Source organism: Catharus ustulatus, chromosome 4 (assembly GCF_009819885.2).
Source record: "Catharus ustulatus isolate bCatUst1 chromosome 4, bCatUst1.pri.v2, whole genome shotgun sequence".
NCBI lineage: Eukaryota > Metazoa > Chordata > Aves > Passeriformes > Turdidae > Catharus > Catharus ustulatus.
This window is the reverse complement of record NC_046224.1, coordinates 8860551-8874660: the sequence shown is the minus strand read 5'-3', so window position 1 is coordinate 8874660 and position 14110 is coordinate 8860551. Positions and strand designations below refer to the sequence as shown.

The following is a 14110-nucleotide window of genomic DNA, read 5'->3' as shown; positions in this document are numbered from 1 at the left end:
GGGCTGTGCCTAATTGCAGTATTCTTTTCCCCAGGTACAGCTTGGTATATATAGGGGTGGAATGGTATTAAAAAAAAAAAAGGAAAAAAAAAGACAAAGAGCTCACTTGTTCCCACTAGAACAAAGGCTGCTTCTGGATACCAAACACTTTGGGAAATATGGGAAAACATTAGGGGCTGAAGTCTGATTTCTTGGCAGTTGAGGTCTCAGAAACCAGCCTCCAAGACTGCACACTTCAGCTTTTGCAATACATCACCAAAACCATTAAAGAGAAGCTTGTAACACAGCAAATGCAAACCACTGTAATAATAAACAGGATTTTCATCTTGTAGCACAGAGACTACTGCTTTTGGCTAATTTCCACTTCATTCCAATAGGATGAGGTTGTAACTATGAAAATATATGTTGCTATATAGATAACAAACAAACAAAAGCTCCAACAACTTTCCTCCCTCTTCAAAACCTTTTCTGTGACTGCTCTGTGTTAGATTTTTAATTCTCCCCTTATTTGAGTGGGAAAATAGGAGGGAAAAATGGGTCCTTTCTAGGGCTATACTTGTACATATATGAGGTTGCCAATAAATAGAATTATAATTCTGACATTATTTAGAGGTGAAAAAATGGAGCTGACTTGCTACTGGACAGCATAGGGCATGGTGTATGGATACTGCAACTGTATTTTTTTTTTTCAAAATCTTCCTCAATGTGTAATGACTGTGCTCTGCCTTTATCTGATGCAAAGTGGTTCAGCACTGTGGGCTTGAAAACAGTGTAGCTGTAAAAGCTTATGCCTGTGTTTCTAGAAATAGGAATAAGTGGATCCATGCTCTTAAGAAGTTAAGGTCTGTGTGATCATTTAATATACATATATGTAACAGCATGCATTTTAAAAAAAGAAATAAATCTTGTTGGCTAATCTTCAATAGTAATTTTTCTTTTTGGTTATGGCCTTACATGAAGAGAAACCCAATAACCCCAAACACTGCAATTTATGTAAGTATTAATGCACCATAAGTAATATCAGGTATTGCAGTTAGGGCAATGATACTTTTTCTGCCTTGCTCAAACCAAAAACAGGAAATGCCTTTTGCCATGATAAATTACACAACTGGTTCTGAAAGTGCCTGTTGAAAGCAGTTCCCCCCCAGTGGCAGTGCTACCCCCAGTGACACAGAACAGATGATGCAAATCCGAGTGAGGGCTGTGCAGAGCAGCAGCACAGGCTGCAGGGCACTGGGGTGCATGGTCTGGTGAGCAGGACAAGTGACAGCTGTTGGACTCTGGGCAAAGAGCTGCCAGCAAGAGCACTGCAGTCTGCTGGGTCTGAAAGTAGCTGGGAAAGGGGAATGCTTTCCAGAGATATTCCCCAAGGGAGGGGATCACTGAGAGACCATATTGTTGAACCCTTGAAAATTAGCCAAAGAATAGACTGCATTGACTAAGCTTCTTATTGAAAACAAAGCCCATTCTAATTTCAGCATGTGTTTCTGGCATTAATGGACAGGAGCCCTAAGGCATGGTGAGGTAGAGAGCAATCAAGTTCTAGAAGAAAAAAACTGTGTTTACACCAAGCAAATTATTTCCGAAGTTGCTGAGCTCCTCCCATTTACTGTTATTGTCTGCTTAACAGGGAAAGAGGGCAAAGGCTTAACTTTGAGCAGGACAGGTCACATTAATGAGACAGTGCAAGTAGAAATTGTTATCAGTTGTTGCAATCAACAGCATTGTTCCCATGTCAGAGACAATTAAGCACAGCAGATGCTTCATATCACAGCACAGATCTAAAATATCTCAGTCCATGAACAGACAAGTCTATTTGCATATTTAGTTTATATTAAATACCTATAATAATCATGTTTTTATTATAATAATTGGTAATATTTTTAAAAAATTTGTTGGCAATTAAGACAAATATCATAAAAAGCAGGAGTCTAAATTATCAAGAGAATTTTGCAACCAGTAGGAAGTGCTCAGTAAATAAAGAAGACAGTGTAGAACTATTAATAATAATCACCTTGCTTATCAGCTTTCATTGTTTTGGTTCGACTACTAAAAATAAAATTCATGGAATTTTTCCCATTAACATGATTACTCTACAAATTCATTCTCATTTGAGGTATGATTATACACAGTCATTAGGATTTCCTTACAATACATTTGCTTTTATTAAGATAGCTTATCTTCCTTTTTCTCTAGGTAAAGGATGCTGGTTTTCTCTAGCCAATATATCTTACTTTACTATACTCTCTCATGTGCCTTGGTTTGAAAATGTTGTCAATCAATTTCTTCTAATGCATTAAGTGCTTTCTCATAATCAGCAAATGCCATGTCTAGCAACAAATCATAAATGTTTGCATTTCCATTCTGCCATTAATCACTCTGCTGTGAAATACCCAACTAAAGATTATCCATTCTTTCGTCTGGCTACAAACCTACTAGAGAGCTGATTTATAAATGAATGTTTTGTTATCTTAACACTTTAGGTCAAGGACAGAAGTGTGAAATGGCTGTGGCCACTGAAATCTCAGCTGGAGCTGGGAGTTTGCTGGACTGCAGAGCAGCTGTAGATTTACACATCCATACACTTGTCCACTCCTTGCTTTTCAGTGTGTGTCCATAGTTGAATGAGTTCTCCCCCACACATCTTGCTGCAAATCACATAGGCTTTTGTTCATTTACTAATTTTCAAGTTTTTTGTGAAACTGCCAGCAGAGTCACACTGCTCAGAAACTGCCAGTCAGTTAAAGCTTCTGAACAAAATCATAGAAATGTACCTATTTGTGTGACTTCTGTGGTGTTGCTGATACCTAATTTATCACAAGATGGAGATTTGCTCAATGCTTATGTTTAGTATATCACTAATATGAAGGCAGCTTTCAAGTTCCATTTTCCTGACTTTTGATTCCTGAGGGCCCAAGGACAGGATGGGAGCACTTCAACTGACTGCTTCTGTTATTACAGAATAGAACAGAATGTCCTAGGGGACAAGGGAGTGGATAAAGTGTGTGTTTGACACAGAAGCCTACAGACTTGCACTGTGGGTAGAGACCTCAGAAAAACCTTCAAACTGCTAAACAGCAAACTACACTGACTGCTGTCTTTTTTTCTTCTCATCTTTTGAGGAGGCTGCTGCCCTTGACAGAAATGCTTCTCCAAGAAGAGTGCAACTAGGAAAGCCTGAGTCTATTTATACCAAAGCACGTATCTTTTAAAAGGGGCAAACCCAAGCAGAATGAAGGAGAGAAAGTGAAGGAGTAATCATTTAAAGGAGGTCAGGCACCAGCCAAATGAACTTTTTACATTGCAGGAGACTCGAGGTCTGGCTCCTCCTGGTCAATGGGTCAAGGATTGCTCTTCTTCCCAAGGGAGGAAACCTCCAGGCAGATGTGGGTGTAGTTCAGAAACTGTATACTTTTCTTAGCCTCCCCTCACCCCAGAGGGTTATCAGCAATGTGGAGAAACAAATGACTGCCCCCAGCTCTCAGTAATGCCCAGGGATGGTGTACAGAGCCAAGCTGAAGGAATAGGTTTGTATACCCATGCATCAGTGGGCACTTTCCACAAAACCCCAAACACCTTGCCACTGTGTACACTTTGACTCATCCATACTCACTGGAAGCTCATAAAACAAAGCATGACATTGTTGCATTGAAGGTCAGTACTTAATGCTTGCACACAGGATTATATAACCACATTAGCTTTTAAAAGATGTAAACTGTCAATATCAAGTCTATTTTTTGACAAGTAAATTTCAGATGGCATTAGTAATTGATGTTCAGAAAAATAACTACAATTGTTCATTGTGTGACAAAGGGGAAAACAGACTTCTCACAGAAATAAACCAAACTTGCTTTGTTTTTACCAAAAAGATGGAATCCTCACCTTACAAACTCTCCCAACTCTGGAAAGGATTGTCTTGTCAGATGTGCCACTATCTTGTGATATTTCTCGAAAAAAGAAGTAAATTTTATCATCATCTGGGTTATAGGTATCGGGAATAGGAAATGTCCCAATGAATTTTGCTCCTAGAAATTAAAAAAAAAAAAAGGAAATTAAAAATCTGAAGAAAAGCCTTAGGATTTGCTGTTAAATCTCTGTATTTATGCTACATCTTACGGTGAAATAAAAATATTATACAGATACGTAACAGTGAGTTTCTTACTAATTCCAAGTGAAAACCACCAAGGAGCCTGAAGTATTTACTGTCACTCTGATGCTTTTGTGTATAGATCTTACTACCACTTGCAAAAGTATGCAGCACTGGCTATCATTCTCTATTTGGAAAGAGAGAAACCCTCAGTACAAAGTATTACCTACACAAATCTACCTCGCTGCTCTTGTCACCAAAATGAAGCTAAGTAGTTTCTCTGAAATCAACTGGTCAAATTTAAATTAATTTAATTACTCTTTGCAGCAGTTATGAATACAGAAATATACTACTGTTTACTAGAGATAGCTTGCAAAGGAATGCTTCCCAGGTATCTGTCACACAGCAATCCCACTGACTGTATCTACCAAATCCAACACTGTGCCAGCATGTTAGCACAGCAAACTCCACACTGGTTCGTCAGTCTTAAGGACACAGCTCCTTGTGCTTGAAAACACATTGGCTATATCAATGTAATGGTTTGTTTGGTTTATTTAAATCTGCTTTTTGCGAAAATGCCTTGCCGTGGCATGCTGGGCCATTACTTTACTCCAGGTCTCTTCCAAGGCAAGCGTGGGTGTCTGCCTGCATCCTCCAGACATGCTTACTGGGCCAAGATGTTCTTCATTGCTCCCTCATCCACGGCCTCCAAACCTGCTCTACCTGCTCACTAGTTGAGGGTTTTTGTTTTTGGTGCTGAGGATTTTTGTTTGTTTGTTTTCCTTTTAATTTTGCACTAAAATCAGAAATTGAAGCAATTCCAGGGTCTGTGATTGCAGCAGAGCAGGTAACAACCCTGCCTTGCACAAGTGAACCAGTTACTTGGGGCAGAGATTTTTAAGACATTCCCCAGTGTGCTACAATAGATGAGCTCTTCTGAGGGCACTTGGATCAATGATGTTTTTCTTTAAACAGAAGTGGCTATACAAATACAGTGCAAAGAGACCCTTGACTCTAAAATACATTCTTTCAGCAATAAAATACACAGTCTTTGTCCCCCAGTATCAGGTAGGTTGCAGTAGAAAGCAATAAGGAGAGTGTTGTAAGAACATAGAGCAAACAGAGCACACTGTTTACATGGGGGAATACTATTATCAGCTTTCAATATATCTTCATGCCTTTGTCCTTTTCATAATGATTGTTACTTTATATTAGCCTTGAGGAATTTTCACCATGAACTCTACAGTACACACAGAGGAAAAAAGATTCAAAAGTTTGCAGTCTGAGACAAAGGGTCTGAGACAAAATGGGACGTGTTTAAGTGCACAGCGTGCACTTTTGTTTCAGAAGAATAAATTTATTAGTGAAAATAGCCACAGTGCTGCTTCTATTTTAAACCCTTCTGACATTAGAGAATGGTGTCAGCAGAAAAAAATTAAATTATGCAGGCATCAAGATCTACAAATTTAAGTTAGGATTTCAAAATGAGCTTGAGGAAAATATTCAATTACCCCTCAGGGCCTGTAAGGATACTTTGAAGATTAGATCTCTAAGCATGAATAAATACATAAATATGCTTCCAGTATGGTTTTTAAATATGTGGTTAGCAAAATAGCCATTTAAGAGGAAACCTGTGAAATTCTTCTATACCACGTTTTTGAAAGTCACATCATTTTTTTTCTTAATCCACATTCACAGAACAACACACTGAATGTGTGGGGAGGGGTTGAAGATTAAACTTCATTGCTTTCCTTGGCAAGTCAAATGCAAAAATAATTGTCTCAATTCCTGGAACAGATTTAGAAGAACCTCTAATTAAAGGAACACCAATATTTAACAATTTTAAATCACAATGGAAAACACTGAATTTGAAAGTTAAATCCAAACAGAAATGCATTGTAAAAGACATAAAGATGAAGTGAAAATAATTAAATGGAAGAGATTATGATCTCAAAAGCACATAATGTTCTGCAATTGAAAGATTTGTCTCATCTTTTCTAACCCATCTATCCAACATATGAAAGAGCATTTAAACTAACTGTGAATTAGGTTTTTGGATTTTTTGCACGGGAGAAAAACTAATGATGATGATTTTAAACTACTGTTTATTTTCCCATAGACAGAGCTATCCCTCCCACTATTTGCTTCAGCAGAAGATCATCCCACATATGAAATTCATGGCTAGATTGTTTGTAAGCAACCCAGGGATTAAAGGCATCATGAGCTCTGGTAATAGATGGTACATGTGTTGCTTGTGCTTTTTTTGATGTGGCCTGGTGGGAAAAGCTGATACAGCTGCTCCTTCATTGCTGTTGGTTACCTGCTGGCCATCACCCCCTCCTGAAACCACCAGCCATTTCTGGCAATGCGACCTATGGAGAACTTAGGCTCAGAAAAAGAGAACCACAAAGGAGTGGCTGTCCCAGCACACAAAGAAATGAAAAAGCGACCCAAAATAGTGGGAAGCAGCACCTCTGTGTAGGTGGGCTGCCAGAAATACGTGGCATGACAGAATGCAAAGGACAGTGCTTACCTCATTTACCATAACCACCTAGAAGTCAAGCTCCTAACCCATTCTCAGGCAGGTCCTTTCTCAGGGAGGGACAAAGTGACAATGAACAATCCTATTTTAAGACAGATTCCTACAACAGGCAGGGTGAGTCACTCTCTGGAAGTGTCACCTCTCTCAGTAAATTACAGAGGCAAGCACAAGGACTGAGCTCAGACAGGATGCTAGCTTTTGCCTTTTACAGCTAAGGGAGCTGAATCCCATCCAAAGTTCGCAGGATATAAAGAACTCATTGCCTCCAAGACTTTGCCCTGGAAAAGACGACTAAATTGCAATGAAAAAAGTGAAAAGGAAAAAAAAAAAAAGAGATGAATGTAATTCAAGGAAGCCCTGGTTCCAGCTATGGCCTTCTCTTCCTAAGGAGGAGGGAGGAATGAGCAGCTGCTCAGTGGGTGCCTGTGTGTGGGGCTGGCAGGACGCTCTCTCTACCCACGGGGCTGGCACGGGGCAGGCTCGGTTCCAGTGGGTGGCTTTGCCATCCGGAGAGGGGCCACCAGCCCCACGTGCAGGAGCAGCTGTGGGAGCGCCTGAGCCCAGCCCTGCTCCCCTCTGCTCAGTGCCACCCTGGCGGGAGTGGGAGTTGCATGAGCCTGAGTCATGGGAAAGATCAGCTGCCTTCCTCCTCTCCCCTCTCCGGAGCTGCTATTCAGCCACTGAGATTAGGACATGTCTTAATTAGTCAAGATAGAGATGCCCTGCAAGGAACTGGAAGGTATCCCACGCATTTTTCCCTCATGCTTTGTCTTTACCTCCCTTCCCTCAGGGAAGGATAATTTTGTTTCCAGAAACAGAATAAGACTAAACTTTAAAAATATTAAGGTGCATTATAGCAAAACCTCCTCGGCCCTCTGGAAGAAAACAAGCTGTTCATTTTATGCTTATCCTAAGTAAAACATGAGTCATGCATGGCAATAATTTACTTCCAATTGTACAATTATTCAAGTATGTACAACTTTTCATGGAGGTCTAACACATGCTTGGTAAACGGGCAGTAGATTTAGGGAAGAGGGGATTTAGATGAGATGGGAGTTTTAAACTTGAAATCAAGTAAATATTTTCTTTATACCAGTATCGGCTGAAAGCACAAAAGTCTGTAATTGGTAACATTACACAATAAACCAGAAATATATTGGCCACCCTATGGCTTATTGCAGAAATGATGCCGTCATTTCAAATTGCACTTAAAAATTTCCCCAACCTTAAAAGGACTGTTTCAAAATATTAAAAGCACCCAGTTTATGTCTATGCCTCTCAGTTTAACACTGAAGGGATTGTGTTTGTGAAGTCTTAGACAGAATTGTGGCTGTAGGGTTTTATATGGCTGGAAACAAGGTAAACCTGAAGAATATATAGGGTCTTCATTGTTTATATAGTGTGGGGCAATTTTCACCTCACAGTCTAGCACACTAAAGCTGTTTTTCAGACCCAGACATATTAATATATTCTTCTCCTTAGAAAAGTTTCACAAATACAGACGCTTTAAGTGAAAACAGAATAAATCATGAATAAATTTAAATGAGAGTGGAAAGGCAGACACATCAACCCCCCTCCAGTAAAACATCTAAACGTTTCTCAAACCTACAGTTTATTCTGTTTTGTTGGACTGTTCCCTTGCCTCAAACTGTTCATGAAGAAACAATAATAAGAGAAAAAAAATGTTTAGAACTGTATTTTTAAGCTACAAGTTCTTTTGGACTGGGAACTGAACCCTGTAATGCTCATCAATGTGGATCCATACTAGTGAAAACACCAGATGCTCCTCAGGCCCAAACCACAGTAAATCTTTGTTTTTAGCTTATTATTGCATCCCTCAGGAAAGCACCTACCCAGCCACCTTTCCATGCTGAGCATCTGCAGCCCATCAGTGATAAAATTGGATATGCAGCTGCATGGCTAATTAGAATTAGAGAAGTGACTACTGGAAGGACCCATCCTGGTCCATATCACAGCCCATTTCTGCTCTGCACTGCACAAGGGGTGTGTGGAAACGAGAGAGACCAGATAGGAGAGATGGGACAAGAAAGATTTTCAACACAGGAAATCAAAGTGGGATAGGTCAGCAGAGTCAGATGTGAGATTCTTCCATCTCCTATTTAGAAAGGTAAACATGACTTTCAAGTGGGTTTTTCTCTTTCTCCTCATCTCACAGCAGAAATCCTGGGGTTATGGAATTACATCTCAATAGAAATTTAAGGCAACAATACAGAAGAAGGAAGATGAGGGGTAGGGAAAAATCAAGGGGGAAAAAAACTCCAACATTTCCTCTTGTTGAGGTCTCAAAGAGTTAAGAAGCAAAATTATCTTTTTTAGAAATTGTCTGCTGGGAAGACAACTTAACCCTGTGGTCAGCAGGCCCTGGCTTTACACTGCACCCATAATAGTTACACAGGCATCCTGAGCCAGGGCCAGTGTTGCCACATCTTTAAAGACAGTTGACAGCTAAAAGGGGGATGCTTTAATTGAGCAGGGTTAGCTTGTGAGTGAAGTTTTCCATGTTACTCTGTGTGTGGTTTGAGACTGGCTGGGTGCAAATGCAGCCAGTTTTTGAGAGGGTTTACTAGCTCACAATGTTTTTTAACGGGCAAGAAAAAGCAGAGTTTTGCTTGGGAAGCTCTTTTAGTGTGCCCTTAGTGGTTTTAAAATTATCCTCACAGCAACAAAGGGTATTTCTCCCCCTAAAAAAGGAAAATTTTAACAAAAAATACCTCCTACCAAAAAATGTGGGATTTCTAGTCTGTTGTTTCAACATGCTATAGACAACAGCTTCTAACAAGTGGTTGGAAAAAACAGTTTAAAAAAATTATTCCAACAAGACTGGATATAGAAGCATTTAAGTCATGAAATCATTTCAATTGTAGAATTATACACAGATATACAGATCAAAGACAGAAACTATGATTAGGCCTCATGCTCCCACTCTTCCCTTAATTAGCATTTTCACCTCTGTGACTTTTCTCAAGTGCATTCCTGTTCCACTGAGCTTTTTAAAAAATGCCTACGTAATCCAAAGACCCCACGATACAATATCTATATTTATAGTTACTGGACATATATTTATATAAGGAAGGGGCTGTTAACTTCAGAGAGGCGGGACAATACAAATGACAACAGCATATGTTTGGGATCTTACCAGTAAGCCAGTAATGTTCAGAAATGTCAGTTCTGATGTAATGGTGGTCGTGAGAAGGGCCCAGGGAACGTGTCAGAGCAGTGTCTTTGCCAAGGAAATCAGAAGCTGTTCCAGCATAAAGATACTCATCTGCAAATGAAAAAGAAATAGGGTTCCTACAGCTGTGGCAAAAAAAAATTAAGACTATTTACCTTTTGTTGGGTGAACAACAACTGTGTTTAATTGGTCTATAAACTAATTTAATGTTTTAGAATATTATTGGGTCATATTTTAATGGGTTTTTTTTTTGGTTCTGTGAATTTAAATGAAAGTCATATTTGTAATTATATGTCTGAGAAGTAACATAGTCAAAGCATAATTTTCAGATCTTTTAGGCACTCAGAAAAGTAAATTTCCTAGGCTTTAATAGGTACTGGGCTCTTAAGGGTATGAAGGTTTATTTAATCTGAACAGCCTGTCCCATGCACCTGGGAGCCATGGTGAGGGCATGGCCACCTGTCCATTCCAGCCACCTCCTGTGTCCCAGCCCTGCTGGTTTTGCTGCTCCTCAGCTAGAAAAACAGGATGGATGCATCCCTACTGGAATGTTGCAGCCTGGCCCATTCCTGGAGCAAGCATCTCCATCCAACACTTGATTTACAAAGAGGAATTCAGGCACAGATTCAGGGAATTTGTGTTAATGGCAGGAATATGGCTACAGACACAAATCGTCATCATTTAAACACAGAGTGGTCTAAAATAAATGACACATCTTACTTGAATAAGGCAGTCAAAATTTGCCTCACAAGGACATTTCATCTGTAACACAGGGCTGTGAGCTTGCTGCAATTGCAGTCACTATTTGCTCTTCTGCCCCTTTTGTGGGCAATGAAAATACTAAGAAATGTACAATATTTTGTTTCCCTTTATATTTCAGTACTTTTCAAAAAAAGCAAAGAAGCAGTATCAATGTGAACCTTTTTTTTTCCTACCACATAGTGCATTTTACAATAGTCATTTTTTTCTGTAAAATAAGAACCTTTATTGGTGAGAAGAGGGGTTTTTTGTTTGTTTATTTTTGTTTGTTTAATGACTTCCAGAAATAAATCCCTAGAAGTCATTTAAAAAAATCATCATGTTCAGAAATTATAATCTTATAAAATGCTATATGATACATAAAAACCCCCTTCCAAAATTCCTTATCCAGATTTTCTGATACTCCTGGGTTGAAACATTTCACAAGATCTTTTAGAGAGAAGCCTTTGTTGAGAGTGAATGCAAAATAAATACCATTCAACACTGATGTTTGTGCTTTCATTTGCGAAAGATGTAAATGCACTTAAAAAAATAAGATCAAGGGAGAAAAAAAATCAACAGACCAACCCACACCCCATGATCCACAAGCACTTTATTTGTCAAAAAAAGATCTATCATCTTTCTTTTTGCTTCATTATTATTGTTACTTCTGCATCATTTCCATGGCAGTTGTGGAAAGCACATCTTTCAGACAGCATGTTGCCTTTGTAAAGAAACAATAGTGCATTCTGAAAGGTATTTGTCATAATGAGGAATGGGCAGGGTAATTGGTGTTTGCTAACTGACAGGCACTCGGTGATCGATACATCTGAAGGGCCAACAGAAATTCTCCATCTTGCTGAGGCTCTGCTGACAAGGCATTTTCAGCACTTCTCTCGGCATTCGCTATCTCTCATTCCAAGTTCCTGTTACATCCTGAACAGTTTTGGTGAGTGGTAATTTGTAATAGAGGATGGATGATGAGCAGGTGATTCTTCAGTCAAAAAAACTAGTTTTTCAAATTTATCCATGGGATTTACTTGAAGTGATATGTCATGTGGTACTCAGATCACTTATTTCTACAAAGAATTAGAATTACTCAGTTGCACTAACTGACATGTGTGAGTGAAAATATAGTTAGATATTACTTAGCTCATAAATGTATAACTGAATAAAAAGTGTTTTCTGAAGGATCTAAGTAATTTTTATTGCCACTTGGCAGATAAATAAAAGTAGACAGAGAGAAGTGACATGCCAAGGTTACTCTGCTTATTAGTGGCAGAGATGGGAAATGATCTCACCTGAGCTCCAGGGCAGTATCTCATGCATGAACTATACTGCTCTCCTACTTCACTTGGGAATAAGGTAAGCATCCAAACATAGACCAAACCACATTCTCTGGTCAGACGGTAATGCTTTACAGTGTTCCTTGTACATTATTGTGAAGTACTTGACACCAGTCACACTCAAAAAAGGAATACTAGAATACCCTGACCATTAATTTTATCTAGCTCAACAATTTTTATGTAGCAAAGTTCATGTCTTAGGTAGCTGAAAGACAGCAGCTTCTTCATTTCACAAGATTTAATAGAACAGTCAAAGCATGAGAGTGCTACTGAAATTAGGCAATGCTGTAGTAAATCACAGAGTTCTACTGCTTGCATTTAAAAAAAAAGTTAAAAAAAAAAGTTAAAGTTTCTGGAACCCCATTTTAAAAATAGACTTCACGGTCATTAAAGAGTACTAGGGGTCTCTGAGAAGAATAAGCACAGGCTTTAATCTATTGTTTTTAATAAAGGAAGTCCTGCCCCATCTGTAGGGTCAGAATCACAAATCATCTATCTTATTATCTGAGAATAAAGACTGAACATTAGTCATATTCTTTTTATAACACACAGTGACCGATACTTCAAAGCACTGTCACCACTGCTCTTTGGCTGTAAATGAAAACGTCATGGTGCTTCACTCTTATCTTGTATTCATATGCTCGACAGACAAGTTAAATGAAAATTGTCCAAAGCTATGAACCAAACCATGACAAAAGTAGCTCTTATAGTGATTTGAAATCCGGAGGTCAAGCTGACATTCCTGGGCCCCAAATGTCAGACCACACAGTGCTATGATGCACGCAGCAGGCAGAGTGCACTATCTTGTTCCTCGGCTCCCAGCTTCAGAAGTGGCTACTCGAGTAAATAGAAACCTCAGAAACGTATTTATGGAAATAGTGCATGTCAGCAGACTTCAAAGGGCAGAACATATTGATAATTGCAGAAAGAGGCCCACAAGGGCTTCAAACACTCTCTGTCCATGTGGGTTTTTTTGTTGTCCTCTTAAAGAAGCAGTGACTGGGTGAGGGTGAAAGCGCCTTCCTGCCTGGCTGACAGAGGCTCCACAGCCATTCCAATGCCTCTGTTTGCACTGCTGCCCTTCCAGCCCCTGGGTGTGTGCAGCCTCAAGGCTTCCCCAGCTCTGAGAGCACAGCCCAGCACTGGAACACGACCAGTGCCAGAGGAGCTCCAGCAGTGACATGTGCTGAGCGCTGGGCTGGCACAGAGCCATCACAGGACGGAGGGCAGCGCCTGGCTCTGGGGGCTCCTTACCTGCCATCACTGAAGCAAACGGCTGCTGGGGATCGAAGGGGCATTTCAACCTGCCAGACTCCAGGCTCTGGGTATCCAAACGGAATACCATCTCCTGAGAACAAACACAAATTCATTATCCTGGTGTGGCTGTGGGGAAAAACTCACTTAGCCTGTTCTGCTAATATACAAACTGAAGGTGTGTTAGATCATGCAGCTGTCATCTCAGCATTGATGTTTACAGTCTGTGTCTGTTTTATATCTGGATTTTTTCACTCAATGTTTTACTGAATCCTGGTTAATCTATAGTGAAACACAAATCTTAAATAAGAAATACCATTATTTTCAGAAAAAAAGAGATGCATTGTTCATTTCTACTCCAATTAAAAGCTGGATTGTACTTAAAAGGCACTGGCTTCAATTTGGGAAAGTGCTGATAGACTGTGTTGCAACAGGAGACTCTGAAGGGATTCTGGCTGACTCTGAAATTTCTCCAGGGACTGCTGAATAATGTTCACAACAGACACAGTTCAGACCCTTTTAAAATGAAAACAGCATATGCTCTCTCTTATTATTTTTAACAAGGCTAAAGATACAAGAGATATCAGAATAGTTTCTTCCTTATAATTTCCAAACACAATATGATTAATTCCTGGGCCACAGAACCACGGCATAGAGGAAGATAAAGAAAATAAGCTATTTAAAAATTATTGCCAATGTTTTCAGTGGGCAATCAACAACTTGATTTCTGTAGGCATCCATTTGAAGCTTTATTTTTGCTTTGCATTGCCAACAAGGATTCTTGCCCCTTTCAATGGTTTCCTGAAGAAAGTACAGTTAACCTGAAATCCACAGTGAGTCCTGCTGAAGGCAAATTGATAGCTCAGAGGAGTAAAGTGAACTCTCTGCAGGTATAGAGACTTCATCTTCAGAACACTGCTGCCATTAAGAGAGGGAAGGCTACCTACAGA

The 14110-nt window shown here is 39.6% G+C and overlaps 1 protein-coding gene across 2 annotated transcripts in view; it reads right to left on the bottom strand.

Moving 5' to 3' along the window:
- The window catches only part of SEMA3D (semaphorin 3D), a 138788-nt gene that overhangs the window by 44236 nt on the left and 80442 nt on the right, over positions 1 to 14110 (bottom strand). For both annotated transcript variants that reach the window (XM_033058216.2, XM_033058215.2), the window contains exons 6-8: positions 13161 to 13254; positions 9787 to 9915; positions 3883 to 4025 (exon numbers count right to left, since the gene is read on the bottom strand). In XM_033058216.2, coding sequence (XP_032914107.1) covers positions 3883 to 4025; positions 9787 to 9915; positions 13161 to 13254 — 366 coding nt within the window. The remainder of the gene's footprint in view (positions 1 to 3882; positions 4026 to 9786; positions 9916 to 13160; positions 13255 to 14110) is intronic.